Below are 15,381 nucleotides of genomic sequence, written 5' to 3' on the forward strand. Positions count from 1 at the left end.
TAAAATTTGCAGATGAATTAAACCTGAGGGAAGTGGGGGTGGGGATGGATTGCTAACATGCCAGAAGATAGGTTCAAGATTCAAAAGGATCTTGGCTGACTTGAAATTGGACCTTATCCAACAAAATGTTGTTCAGCGGTAAGAAATATAAGGTTCCATACATCATTACCTACTCTAAACCTACTTTCCAAATCATTTTCCTTCCTGCCAGATTTCTTTGCTTTGGACACGCATCTCCATGTGTCCTTCTTTTCATAGGAATAAGATTTGCCACTGTTCTTCACTGACAGGGTAAGAATTAACTCTCACAGATGCTTTGCTTTGCAACATGCTCGCTTCCCATTTGTGCTTCTAAGAATTAAACATAAATAAAATTAAGCAGGGCAGGGAACTGACAAGGGACATGTTAGCAGGTGCCATGTTAGAGACCCAGGTGCTAGACTCTTTATTGCTTGCAGCTAGAAGAAAATTAGAACTGAAGCTTGGTATTAGTCATCATTTGATAAATGAGTTCTGTGAATTTTTTTTAACAACAGAGTGATATGATACCTTCATGCTTCATCAGTGTTAAGTTCGGCAAATCCCAGATCAATGCTTCTTTTAACCAAATGTATCTTTAAGCAAGATTCTACATATTACCAGAAGTTGTGCCTTATGGTGAAAACTGAAGGGGAGAGGTATGCAATATTTGTGTGCATAAAAATTAATGTCAGGTTGCATCAGTGTTAGGTTAGGATAGAATAGTGCATTGATCAACTTCTATTTGTGTCCAGGAACAAAAGTGCCTGTAATGTGCATTCTGAATAGGATTTGCAGTACTGTTGATATTCAATTCAATGCTAGATTCTGTAGGAAGGTTCGCTGCTGCTTTTTCTAGTACTTTGGCGGGCTTGATTGCAGGATCTGTTGTTTTACATTCTGAAGTCCACTTAGGATTCTTCTACAGTGCAAATTGCAAAAGTGGGTATATAAAAACAAGTGGAAGAGAGAAAGGGGTAGGAAGTCGGTCAGACAGGCGGATAGTTTGGTATAGTGGTTAAGGTGCTGACCTAGAAACCAGTTTTAATCAGTGGTGAAATCCAAATTTTTTTACTACTGGTTCTGTGGGCATGGCTTGGTGGGTGTGGCAGGGGAAGGATACTGCAAAATCTCCATTCCCACCACACTCCAGGAGAAGGATACTGCAAAATCCCCATTCCCTCCCCACTTCTGAGGGAAGGATATTGCAAAATCTCCATTCCCACCCTACTCTGGGGCAGCCAGAGGTGGTATTTACCTGTTCTCCGAACTACTCAAAATTTCCGCTACCAGTTCTCTGAACTGCTCAAAATTTCTGTTACCAGTTCTTCAGAACCTATCTGAACCTGCTGGATTTCACCCCTGGTTTTAATCCTGCCTTACGCATGAAAGCCGGCTTGGTGACTTTGGGCCAGTCACTTTCTCAGCCCAACTCACCTGACCAGGTTGTTGCGGTGAAAATAGGTGGAGGAAGGAGTATAGGGTATAATCACTGCCTTGAGATATTTGTAAAAACAATGGAAGGATAAAAATAAATATCAGTAGACAATACAGTGTCAAAGGATCTCTCCTTTGGTGCCTAATACATCCCTTTCTTTTTAAAGATACTTTTCATTAATCATGTTAAATAAAAGATTTGCCACAAAGAGGAGGGGGTCAACTTATTTTCCAAAGCACCGGTGGGCGGGGCAAGAAACAATGGATGGAAATTAATCAAGGAGAGAAGCAACCTGGAATTAAGGAGAAACTTCCTAACAGTGAGGACAATTAATCAGTGGAACAGCTTTGCCTTCAGAAGTTGTGGGTGCTTCATCACTGGAGGTTTTTAAGAAGAGACTGGACAGCCACTTGTCTGAAATGATATAGGGTTTCCTACCTGAGCAGTGGGTTGGACTAAAAGACCTCCAATTCTATTCTGAATTGAATTGAGCCTATGCAAAAAACCAAAAGCATGCTGCAAACTAAATTTCCAACTACCTGTCTCTTTATTTACAACATTTCTGTGGATCTCCCACCTAGACCTTATAAGCATCCTTATCAGGTGGTCATAACCAAATACTTTGGTGGAAAAAAATGCCCACCTGCCCAGAAAAAAACAAAACTGAAGATAAGCACTAGTAATAAAGTGATTGTGGGGATCTATAAGAGATGAGGGATAGAAATCTCATTAGTCTGTATTCTGGTCATGCTTTTAACTGATGTGAATAGGCAGGCCTTCCAAGATACTTTCTGAGAACGTTCACAGCATGTTCTCAAAACTGCAGAAGCAGCCACCAAATCAAAAATGTTGACGCATTTGCCTTACCGTTCATAAAACAATTGGTTTTCTTTTTTGATAGCCCTGCAGAAAACAGACCTGGCTTGTAAATGAATGTTCAATTCCAATTTGCTGTTCTAACAACCAGCTTGAGCAGTCAGTTCACTACCTTGTTTTCCATAAACTTGACTTTAAATATATGAAAATTAGCTTCCTAAAAGAGCTAATACCATATGAGTTTGCTGGAAAAAAAAACACGTGTTTTCAGTGTGTGGGCATTGGAAACAATATCCCCTAATATTTCCATAAATGAGCCATTTTTAAAACAACAGCCAGAACATTAAAGGAAACTTTCGTTTCAGTCTCGGTAAGCACCATGAACTAATAGAGCTAAATGTTACAGTATGTTATGCTATGCAGTTACCAATTATCTGGTAGTTTCTGTGTGTTCTGATGAATGTATCGTCATACTCTTCTCTTATGAATACAACAGATCTTTGATCGTGGCTGCTTTTATCATATGATCAGTGAGCAAATGACTTGCATGAGAGCAGTGGAATAGGCTAGCATCATATGAGGAGCTAGAAGATTACATGTACTTTGGAAGAGAAGACAAAAGTAGGCTGGACTTAGTCATGCGTGACCACATTTATGCTTGTTTACATCTCTGAATGATTTATTCATTTATATTTCTGTTTTGTTCTGTGGAATCCAAGGCAGGGATTCTATGCAATTTCATATTTGGGTGCTGAGCTGTCCCAGACCTGTTTAGCTTCAGTACTGAGTCGGGAAATATGCCCTTAGGGGGTTGCAGCTCAATCTAGTTTTGAGAATATTAAAATAAGGGCCTGTAAATGACTTGTAAATAACAAAGTTTTTCTTTTCTTGTGTAGCTAAGATAAATTGGTTTACTTGTACTAAGCTTTTGTCTTGATCTAATCTCAGATTGCTGGTTTACAGTACTCCTTTAATTGCTCCTTATTTTATTTGGCTTTCTCAGCTTTATTTAGATGTATATTATTAGGCTCAGTAAATTATTCATTCAGTTAATTGCTTGTAAATAAAGTCATGCAATTTATTAGCCCCTTTCCCAGTTATATGCTTTACTTGTTGAGCTACCCGAACATATCAATTATCTTTACGTAAAAAAGGGAAAAAGATTCTTCTGAAACATCTGTCTGCTGTTCTATATAAGCTTTTTACTCGTGGAACAAAGTAATTGGCTAGGTGTTTTTTTGTAGAGCAAAACTTAAATTATCAATGGTAGACAGCAAAATACTTTCTCTGCTAGGGATCATAGGAAAAGTTTGATAAGTCTGTGTATACAGCAGAACATTGAAGCAACAGATGTTAATCATTTAATACAGGGATTATAGTTTACGCAATATAACAAGTAGCTAGCTTTTTATGGTGCACATCAGCTCTCTGTTGCTTATTTGTTCTTGACTACATGCAGAATTGTAGTAGTAAATTTGTTTTTCGAATTTCTTTGTGAATTTGGTGCTTTACTTAGTTCTTTTTCACAGCTGAGAGCAATGGAGATGGAGAGCTGAGATTTACTTTTGTCCTTTAAGTCAGGGGTCTCCAACCTTGGCAACTTTAAGACTTGTGGACTTCAACTCCCAGAATTCCTCAGACAGCAAAGCTTCTGGGAGTTGAAGTCCACTAATCTTAAAGTTGCCAAGGTTAGAGACCCCTGCTTTAAGTGTCATGTAGCAGATGACCAATAGTGATGAACAGTCTAATTTTGCAAGTTTTAGTAGTGCCTCCTATGTAAGTTTCCCATTTCACCACTGATGCACTGAAATGTCTTTTTCATTCTGCTTTCACATGTTGGTGATTACAGATAAAGATCTGTTCAAAATGCCAGAAGCAGCTTTCTTGGATGTGTATGTGTGTGAAAATGAGTACTTAAGATTCTTAAGAATGGCAATCAGAAATATTTCTTTGGATAGTTAATCTCTCTGTAGTATTAACATTTTATTATAATCAGTGAGGGGGAAGAAAATGTGCTTTCACATGATCAACTAACTAAAGTGCTCATAGATTAGTTGAATGTTTTATTTTTTATTATTCTTATTTACATTGTTTTTAATGTTACATGTATCCCAGGGTCTTGTGGAGTTGGTTATTCAGTAGATGAATAGAAATTAATATATTGAGGTCACATGGAACCATAAATTATCATTAGATCTTCGGTAACATTTTCCCTTCAAAAATAGATAGGAAGAGTATGAATTATTATTTGCTTAATTATCTGTTTAAAATGTACAGTATAATTCTTTTGGCAAGCAAATATTCTACTGCAGAAGGCAGAAGAAACATTTCATAGGATGTTACATTATACAGAAATGTTAAGGTGTTTTCCATGCTTTTTGTCTTTAGTATTGTGGAATATTGGAGTTCTCATACTAATACAGATAGTCCTCAATTTACAACAGTTCATTTAGTGACTGTTCAAAGTTACAACGGCACTGAAAAAAATGACTTATGACCATTTTTCACACTTACAACTTTTGTATCATCCCCTTGGTCATGTGATTAAAATTCAAATGCTTGGCAACTGCCTCATATTTCTGATGGTTGCAGTGTCCCAGGGTCCTGCTATCCTTATTGCAACCCCCTTTTGTGACCTTCTGACAAGCAAAATCAATGGGGAATTAACTTATCAACTAACTTAAACAACTGCGGTGATTCACTTAACAACTGTGGCAAGAACGGTCATAAAATGGGGCAAAACTCACTTAAGAAATGTCTCGCTTAACAACAGAAATTTTGGGCTCAGTTGTGGTTGAAAGTTTAGGACTATCTGTAGTGGTCCATCCAGTAGAGGAGTATATGTTGAAGGAGGAGGAGTATATGTTGAAGTAGAATTGTCACATGAGGTAAAATCCAAAATAAATACTTGATATAATATTCATGTGTTGTATAGGTTACATTCTTGGTACATTTTACTTGAAATTTGCTTGTTTTTAATGGATTAGGAATGCAGTATTAAGAAACAGTGAGAGAAACATCCATCTGGATATTGTTGTCACACAATTGCTTCCTCCTTTGACACAGTGCATATCAGTTTGCCAAGTTTGCCTTTCAGTAGAGATAGGCCTTGCATAACAAGCATTCGTTCAGAGTCTGTTTGAAGTTACCGTATGATAGTGATAAATGAGAAGACTTATGGCCAGTCCTCATTGTTGCGGCCATCACAGCATCCTGTGGTCACACCATTGCCATTTGTGACCTTTACTGTCGACTTCTGACAAAGCAAAGTCGATGGAGAAGCCAGCAGGAAGTTGCAAATAAGGATCACATGATGTTGCACCTAGTAATTGTCATGATTCACATTACGACTACAGCTGGAACTGCTGTTTATTGCAATTGGCGATGTCATGCCTTATGACTGTGTTGCTTGGTGAAGGAGTTTCCAGTCCCAGTTCCCATTGTTAACCAAGGATTACCAGTAATGGCTTCTTTGAGATGTTGTAAGCTTAGCCTTGTGATCTCAGTGACAATATTCTCCTTGTGGTCCAAATTATTCTCAGTACGTTTTTCTAGCACTACAATTCAGAAGCATCGATTTGGCTTCACTCAGCCTTTCTGATGGTTCAGCTTTCATACTGACATGCTGCATGACCCTGATATTCCATACCTTTATTGTTATTGTGATGTTTTTGCATTTTAATATTTTGTTTACATTCATCATAATTTTATCCCAATTAGCAGACATGTCTTGCCTAATTCCATTGGTGTGAAATTTCTAGGAGGAACCCCCTTCCCCCATCAATTTTTGAACCAAGGTACCTCAAAATGGATTAATTTACAAGATGTGTCCAAAATCCAGGCCCCATAGATCCTGGGAGAGAGAATTATCAGAAAGGTGTGGCTGTTTCAGTGCTATTGGCTACTGTTGTGGTCACATCATCTTCATTTTCAACCTTGCATGACAATTTCCCAGCTAATCTCACAATCCATCATTCCCTCCCATCACTTCCCTGCCTGTTGGGTAGGGAAGGGAATTTCCAATGTTCTCTGCCAGATTCCCACAAGAAAACTCAATGGGGAAGACAGCAGGAAGTCGGAAGACATTCCTGCTCCCACTGCTTTTTTGCCTAACCATGGTCATTTTGTTTCTCTGTTTAGGTAAGTAAATAGCTCTGTAACATTGATCCTGTGGGGCATGAATTGCCTTATCCATCCTAAAAGTAGAATAGGAGAGATTTTCATTTTATAATGAGGGATGCAACTGTTCAATTCATTGCGATGTCAAAAAAAAATTATTAACAAGTGAAGAAATGAAATAAAACATGCCCTAATAAACTAGTGCAGAGAAGTGAGTAGGTTGTAAGATGGGGCTCTAATGTTAACATTGGAAAATATATAGTAGTCTAGATACGAAGTTCAGCGCTTTTAAAAAGTTCCTGTTTGTCTTAATCCATTCATATACTGAAATTATTTTAAAAGCAGTACTGCATTTCATTTGACAGATCATATAACATGTTATATGTTAATTGTGTTCTAATTTCTAGGAATATATTATTCGTGTACAAAGAGGGATTTCAATGGAAAACAGCTGGCAGGTAACTCCCTGAATTCTTAATATAACATATTTTTTTCAGCTGAACTAGGATAATACAGTATTTTCACTATATAACTTCAGGTTTTTAAAAATCATTTGGTATAAATAATTTTTGAATGAAAGCAGTTGTTAGGTAAGATCAGAGCTTTACCTCATTATTTCTGCTTTCTCTTTCTCACATTCAGTCTTCTTTGGCCATAACTCAGTTGGTTCATGTTAAATCATCACTAGTTTTCAGGTAACTCTAAAGTAATTAAGACCAGTAAAGCCGAAGTCTATTACAGGTAACCCTTGACTTAGTACCACAATGGAGCTTGGAGTTTGGGCATTAGTCATTGTGGTCATAAAAACAAGGCATCATGTGACCAAATTTGATTTTATGATGATTTTAACAATGGTCATTAAGAAAGTCACTATGGTTTTTAAGTAAACCACATGGTTGTTAAACGAATCCAACAGTGGTTGAATTCAAATTTTTTTACTACTGGTTCTGTGGGCATGGCTGGTGGGCGTGGCTTGGTGGGTGTGGCTTGGTGGGCATGGCAGGGGAAGGATACTGCAAAATCTCCATTCCCACCCCAGTCCAGGGGAAGGATACTGCAAAATCTCCATTCCCACCCCAGTCCAGGGGAAGGATACTGCAAAATCCCCATTTCCTTCCCACTCCTGGGGGAAGGATATTGCAAAATCTCCATTCTCACCCTACTCGGGGGCCAGACAGAAGTGGTATTTGCCGGTTCTCCGAACTACTCAAAATTTCCACTACCGGTTCTCCAGAACCTGTCAGAACCTACTGAATAGTACCCCTGGAATCCAGTATATCCAATGGGCACAAAAGAGCAGAAAACAAATTACGATCATATGATTGCAGGACATTGCAACCAATGTAAATGCGAGGTGGTTGCCAAGTGCCTGAAATGTGACAGGTTGTAAGTAGCTGTTTTAAAAGCCTATTGTAAATTCCAGTGGTTGTTAAGTGACCACCTGTTGTAAATCGAGGACTATCTGTATAGATTCTCCTCCCCCTGATCTTGAAATTGGAATAAGGGCCCCAGTGCATATGAGATAAACTGAATTCTGTTCCTTAGTGTTAAACTTATACTTTCATAGGATCTTTTTTCTGTGGTTTGCTAGTAATACGGATACTCTTTAAAATAGAATGAAGCTAACTCCAGGACATGACCAGCTGACAATTATTTCATTATTCTTGTCATCTCTTAAATTATGAAGTTCAGACTACAGTAGGCTGCAAGCATAGAACCAGGACCAGCAGATGATGGCAGAATAAGAGCCCTTCCAAAAGTTTTATTTAAAATAAAAGTCCTCTCACTCACCAAATGGATGTGAACAGTAGCCAGATTCTTTGCATTGTCTGCCTTGAAGAAAGTAGGCTGGTGCTACCTGAACCTGAGTTTCATCAATCTAGCATGGAGTGAATAGGAATCTCTGTGCTGTTAGCGGGTGATCTTTTCACTTGCTGCTATAGGAGAAAGGCAACATTAATAATCTTTCTCTTCTTCTGCTCTTTTTCAAATATCTTTAAAAACGGTTGCTTTTCTCTTGTGGTGAAAAACTCATCCATGAAATGTTAACTATTGGAGAAGATCCAATAACTCTTGTTTTGAAATTATTTCTAAAGCTGGCAGGTTATAATGAATCACTGGTCGCTTGCATCCAGAACAGCCCTGAGCAAGAGTTATAAGGCTGCATAATTCTTATTTATGATAGACATATCAAAGACATGTAGTATACTTGACTGACACAGATACAAAGAAGAAATGGTTTTATAGCTGATAAGAGGAGGAGATGGAGTTAGGAAAAGATGTATTACCCTTGGGGGGACAGACCCGATAGCTTCATCCTTTGAAACGCAGGCCTGTGATATGTGAGAATGCCAAAATTTTTGATATTGTTTTAAGAAGCTGATCCTGTATTTCATTTCAGAAAGACAGAGGGTGCTGCTAATTAGCATCCTTGCAAATATTAGCTGTTCCAGAGGCACAGATTCCATAGGAGAAAAAATATTTTTTATTACCTATAAAGAGCCCTGCTGGATTAGATCACAATCTCAGCTAGTCTAGCGTTCTTTGCGAAGGGCCAGATATATTTGAGAGGTCACAAGTCTCAATGTTGCCAGATATTTTCCAAATTTTTCTTTTGATAGTCCTCCCCAGGAGAAAAGATTTCAGGCACGTGCTACTTATGGTTCTTAAGATAGTAAAAAGCTACCGGTATTAATATCAGGAATTATTGATATATTTGCGGGACCGCCTTCTGCCGCCGATAGCCTCCCACCGACCAGTACGCTCCCACAGAGAGGGACTCCTCAGGGTGCCGTCAGCCAGGCAATGTCGGCTGGCGACCCCCAGGGGGAGGGCCTTCTCTGTGGCAGCTCCTGCCCTCTGGAGCGATTTGCCCCTGGAGATACGAAGGATATCGGAGCTCCGGGTCTTTCGCCGTGCCCTGAAAACTTTTCCATCAAGCAGGGCTGGCGTGAACCCCCCCCCCTTTTTTAGTCTTTTTTTTAGTCTTTTTTTTTAGTTTTTTTTAGTCTGAGTCCACTAGGAGAAGGGCGGTATACAAATTGAATAAAATAAATAAATAAATAAATAAATTGATAGTCTAATCCAGTGGTTCCCAATTTTTTTTTGGCCATCCCCCACCTAAGCATCTCTAAAATCCTGATACCCCCCCCCCCCCCATGACATATAATTCTTACTATTCAAAAAGTGACTCCTCACGTGGAGGAAGCCAAAAAGGCCATTAACTTGGTTTAAACAAGGTTCCAATCGCCCCCATTAAAAATCAAATTCCCCCCCTGTGTGGGGCGTGGGCCCCATGTTGGGAACCACTGATCTAATCTAAAGAGCCGCGGTGGCGCAGTGGTTAGAATGCAGTACTGCAGGCCACTTCTGTTGATCACCGGCTGCCAGCAGCTTGGCAGTTCGGGCCTCACCATCCTTCTGAGGTCAGTAAAATGAGGACCCAGATTGTTGGGAGCAATAGGGTGACTCTGTAAACCAGTTAGAGAGGACTGTAAAGCACTGTGAAGTGGTATATAACTGCTAATCTACCAGGATCCTATCCAATCATCTTTTAATATTATCCAAATTAACTATGATAACACAACTACTGGCAGTGAATTTCTCAGTTTAACTGTCCATTGCATGAACAAGTTCTTCCTTCTATTGATCCTGAATATTCCTACATTTTAGTTTAAATGACCTCAGGTTTTAGCTGTACTGTATGAGAGAATGAAGAAAAAGTCTGCTATATCAACCATACCTAAATTTAAATACCTTTATCATACTGCCCCTCACTTCCCTTTATTCCAGGCAGAAGAGACCCAATTTTATAAATGCAGGTGGGAATAATTACTCATTATTCATGTCATTAGTCAAGCACAAGTCCATTAAACTTCCTTGTCTACACTCTATTATTCCTTGTGTAATTAAATTGAAATAAGTTTTGCTCTTATAGGCTCTGTGTAGAGGAGAAAGCAGTTTTTGTTTTTTCCAACTCCAGAAAGATTACACATTAGATGAGATTTAAAGTGTATTTGAATGATTTGTACCCAACTAATAAAATGTTATTTTGCAGATTATACGAAGATACAGTGATTTTGATTTGCTGAATAACACTTTGCAGGTAAATTAGTTTTCTTTTTATGTAAAACTTGTTTTTAAATTTTTGATTTGTATATGGTAGCTGTATCAGTTTTGTTTGTGTTCACTCAGATGTTTTTACATTAATTTGGGATTAAATTTTCTGATAGAAATCTGCATTTTAAATAAGTAAACATGCATACATTTTAAATATCTGTTTTGAAATTATCTCAAAACAGATATTTATATAATCAGGATTAACTTTGGGGAGACAAGAACTGTTTGAGAAAATTGAAAACAAAATGTGAAATCTAAGCGGCTAGCTGAATGTTAGTTCAGTGATTAAGCCAGGCAATAGATATTAGAACAATCTATAAGTGATTACGGAAGAGTAAAATCTGAATGTGGGAAAGTTGCAAGTGTTGACACTCAATAATTTAACTTAAAGGCTCCTCTCGTTCACTTCTACAAAAGCAAATGTCATATTGATCTTTTAATATGAAGTCCTGACATGCAGTGTAGAGAACCATTTTATCAATTTTGAAAGGCCTTTCTGAATGGTGCCATTTATTGTGCAGTGAAATAGTGTCCTTTTGCTTTTTAAACACTGTAGTGATTGTGTGTTTTTACTTTCCAGGACACTGGTTTCTTTTAGTGTGTGTGGGAAAATACCAGAGAGAGGCTGTATATTAAAGTGTCTAGTAGTTTACAGACAGAAGAAGGAAGTTGGTAGCTACATTATAGTTATTTTCAACAATTCCCTTGCTGCTACTCGTGCTTTGTCAGATACTAATAGCGGAAGAATTGTGTTAATGTGGTTTCATTCACTGACTGTGCTATACACACTAGTGGAAATGCACATTACTAGTCTGTGTCCATTCTCAGCGTGTGCTGGACTAAAAATATGTTGAATTTCAAAGAAGGATATATTTTTCAGGTCTAATTTGTGAAGCATCAAAGAACTCTGTTGATGAACAGTATAAGAAATATATCACAAATATAAAAGTGAAAGATTATATATAAGCAATTTTATATTGTTATGGTGGGAATCTGAAAGATCATTAGATATTGGAGGCTTTCATCTCCAGGCATGTCTTTTCATAGTGGTGGCAGGTCATTTGTTGCTTACGCTATTCTGACAGTAATGGCTTTCAAGTAACAAGATAAATCTGCAGGACTAGAAACTTAATATAATTTATGTCACTTCTGGAACTGACTGACTGACTTAAATTCATTGTTTCCATGGGAAGGTGAAAATTTCAACAAGAGAGAAGAATTTTTTTTTATCCTGCCACCTTCCTCTTTGGTTGTAATGAATGAGCAAGACACTAGATGTACTATTCTAGAAATCAATATTTTTTCTGCATTGGTATCAGTAAACAATTTCTTTTAAAATAACTTCCTCCAACACTGAGTACAGTTTGTTTTTTAGATTGTTCCTAAGTCCAAGGATAATTATGCTCTTTCACAATAGTACTGCAATTGCATGTCCGGCTTGGTAATTATTGCTACACCACTTTTTTGTGTAACACACAGCGGACATGATAGCATATATTTAATATATTAATAGATTCTCCTGTGGGATATGTAGTGATGGCTCTGAATCCTGTCTCTGCAATACAATCCTGCTTTTTCTGACCAACACAGGCATCCTGGAAGTTAATCATTCCAGCTTTGTTCAGACTTAGATAAATATAACAGAAATATAAAGCATTTCCTCAGCTAGCTTCAACAGAATTTCTTGTTATTTCAAAACTGTTGAAATGCATTAATCAAATGTATGATTTCCTTTCCTGAGAATGAATCAGTTCAGTGAGAGTTTCTGTAAAAAAAACATTCCTCAGATAAAGGGAAGAAACAGTTCTGCTGTGCTCACAAAAGCTCTGAACTTTCCTTCCTGTTTCTGTATGAACTGATAATCTGGGTTGTTTTTTATCCTTTTTCTTTTCTTTCTTTGTTTTTGAAAAGAAATTGCTGTTTCTGAAAATGAAGTGTTCCTTGGGACTCCAAAATACCCTAATTCCCCCCCCCCCCAAATTCTTTGCATCTTGAAGATATCTTTTTTTATATCAATATCAAAAAAACGTCCATCCCTTCATAAATATTAATTTTTTGTTATGTGCTAGTTATTTCCCATGTTTTATCACAACGAATGACTTAAGAGGCCGTGCGGATCTGGATGGGGAGAAACAAGCTCAAGCTCAACCCTTCTAAGACCGAGTGGCTGTGGCTTCCGGCGTCCCGGTATAGTCAGCTGGTTCCATCGCTGACTATTGGGGGCGAGATCCTGGCCCCCACAGAGAGGGCTCGCAACTTGGATGTTCTCCTGGATGCATGGCTGTCTTTGGAAGATCATATGACAGCCATGGCCAGGGGAGTTTTCTATCGGGTTCGCCTGATGCACCAGTTGCATCCTTTTCTGGACCGGGATGCCCTGCGCACGGTCACTCATGCCCTCGTCACGTCCCATCTGGACTACTGCAATGCTCTCTACATGGAGCTCCCCTTGAAGAGCACTCGGAGGCTCCAACTGGTCCAGAATGCGGCTGTGCAGGTGGTTATGGGTGCGAATTGGCGCGCCCACATAACACCCCTCCTGCGTGAGCTGCACTGGATCCCAGTGGTCTTCCAGGTACGATTCAAGGTGTTGGTCACCACCTTTAAAGCGCTCCATGGCTTAGGACCGGGTTATATACGAGACCGCCTTCTGCCATCAACAACCTCCCACCGGCCAATACGCTCCCACAGAGAGGGGCTCCTCAGGGTGCCGTCGGCCAAACAATGTCGACTGGCGACACCCAGGGGGATAGCCTTCTCTGGGGGCATCAGCCCTCTGGAATGAGCTGCCCCTAGAGCTCTGTCTTAGCCCCGACCTGCGTACTTTTTGCCGCGCCCTTAAGACCCTCCTGTTCCAGCAAGCCGGACTGGCCTAATATGAATTTTATTATGGGTGGATGTGTTTTTTAAATCTGCAGATCAATTTTATATATTGATTTTAATTTGGTTTTAAATTTTATAAATCTATGTGTTTTAATATGGCTGTACACTGCCCTGGGAGAAGGGCGATATAGAAATCTAATAAACTTGAAACTTGAAGTGTTAAGTGGTTTTTAAAATGTAGATTTATTAAAAATTTGGAGGAATGTAACAACAAAAATATAAACAAACCAAAACAAACAAACCTACTAAAGAAGGAACCATAAAATATAGATCCATTTTTATTTCTATTAGCATAGAACTAATTAATATAGAATCAGTTCTTTAGTATATTATAACAGTTATACTATGTATAATAGCAATAGTATTAGCACTTAGACTTATATACAACTTCATAGTGCTTTACAGCCCTCTCTAAGCAGTTTATAGAGTCAGCCTATTGCCCCCAACAATCTGGGTCCTCATTTTATCGTCCTCGGAAGGATGGAAGGCTGAGTCAACCTTGAGCCTGGTGAGATTCTATCTGCCAAACTGCTGGTAGCCGGTGATCAGCAGAAGTAGCCTGCAGTACCCACTGCTCCATCTTTTCATTTTTAATATATCTCTATATTTCTAAAATTGATAAAGAGCACATCTTTTGAATCTGCTCTGTAACATCTGGATTGTAAATTTCTTCTCTACAGTGTACAAAATTATTCCCTTTGCCAAACCTCAGGCTTCAATAGAGTTATTTCACATGTTTAATTTAATTCAGTAATCACATCTACATCTTTAACTGCTATGATGTTCTCTGAATTGCGTTAATGTATATAATGACTTGGAGTCAAAAAAAGAGCTAAAAAGGCAGATGAGTTAACGATAATAGAAGTACGTCACAATGTAAATCATTGTTCCTAGAACTAGGAGTTCTAAGATCTTTAAATGTTTCCTCTTAATATGAAAGAATGAGTCAAACTCTGTCAGGGAAATACTTTTGAAAGTTTTTTTATAGTTTCTGCTAAAGAAATAGAGAATGCTGACATGCACAGTCTATCTTCGTTCTAGTTTTTTCCTCCCCAAAAACCAAGACTTTGACCAAAAGTTGCCATACTGCTTACATGATATAGTTTGTTCTGGTGACATAGAACCATCAGAGTATATTTAGGAATATAACTTTGCTTTGTTACTAAAACTGTCATTTTATTGTTAATGAATTAATATAAACCTTTAATTGGAAGCCTTTATTGTTTGTAGGGCAAGTGAGAGTCTTTGACCCTCTTATGTTGCTGAACTACAATTCTCAGCATCCTTCACTATTGCTAAGATGGTTAGACCTGTTGATAGTCCTTGATTTACAACCACAATTGAGCCCCACATTTCTGTTGCTAAGTGAGATAAGATGTTAAGTGAATTTTGCTTCATTTTATGACTTTTCTTGCCACAATTGTTAAGCGAATCATTGCACTTGTTAGGCTAGTAACACAATTGTTAAACTAATCTGGCTTTTCCATTGACTTTACTTGTCAGAATGTCGCAAAAGGTGATTATATGACCCCGGGATACTGCAGCCATCATAAATATGAACCATTTGCCAATCATTCAAATGTTGATCATGTGACCATGGGGATGCTGCAATGGTCATAAGTGTGATAGGCAGGGTGGATAAAAATCAATGATTTTTTTTTAAAAAAATCAAAAAAATCAGATTTTTTTGAGTTAAATCGGATTTTTTTTTATTTTTATCGAATTTATTTTAATAAAAAACTTTTGGGGTAAAAATCTATCGTAAGATAGTTTTCTATTTAAGATACATAAATAATTTAGTTTATTCAGCATGAAATGGAACTTAGTTATGTAGCATGAGGCTGTATATTCTGCAACACTGGGACTATCGGTGAATCAACAGTGGGTCAAAGGAGTAGCAGAGATGACAGTTGCTCTTTAAAAATTATGATTTAAATCGAATTGATTTAAATCAAGCCTTTTTACTAGTGATTTAAATCATGATTTAA

The 15,381-nt window shown here is 38.0% G+C and overlaps 1 protein-coding gene across 8 annotated transcripts in view; it reads left to right on the forward strand.

The window, feature by feature from the left end:
* PXK (PX domain containing serine/threonine kinase like) overlaps positions 1–15,381 on the forward strand; it is a 50,108-nt gene that overhangs the window by 6,116 nt on the left and 28,611 nt on the right. For 6 of the 8 annotated variants that reach the window (XM_070936826.1, XM_070936828.1, XM_070936829.1 and 3 more), the window contains exons 2-3: positions 6,799–6,849; positions 10,449–10,496. The exons of 1 other annotated variant lie outside the window; for it this stretch is intronic. In XM_070936826.1, the coding sequence (XP_070792927.1) occupies positions 6,799–6,849; positions 10,449–10,496 (99 nt within the window). Of the gene's footprint in view, positions 1–6,798; positions 6,850–10,448; positions 10,497–15,381 lie in introns of those variants that run through there. One more of the 8 variants, XM_070936832.1, reaches the window with a different exon arrangement.

The sequence above is a fragment of the Pituophis catenifer genome, unplaced genomic scaffold (assembly GCF_029215685.1).
Source record: "Pituophis catenifer annectens isolate HBS135680 unplaced genomic scaffold, rPitCat1.0.hap2 SCAF_2, whole genome shotgun sequence".
NCBI classification, from domain to species: domain Eukaryota; kingdom Metazoa; phylum Chordata; class Lepidosauria; order Squamata; family Colubridae; genus Pituophis; species Pituophis catenifer.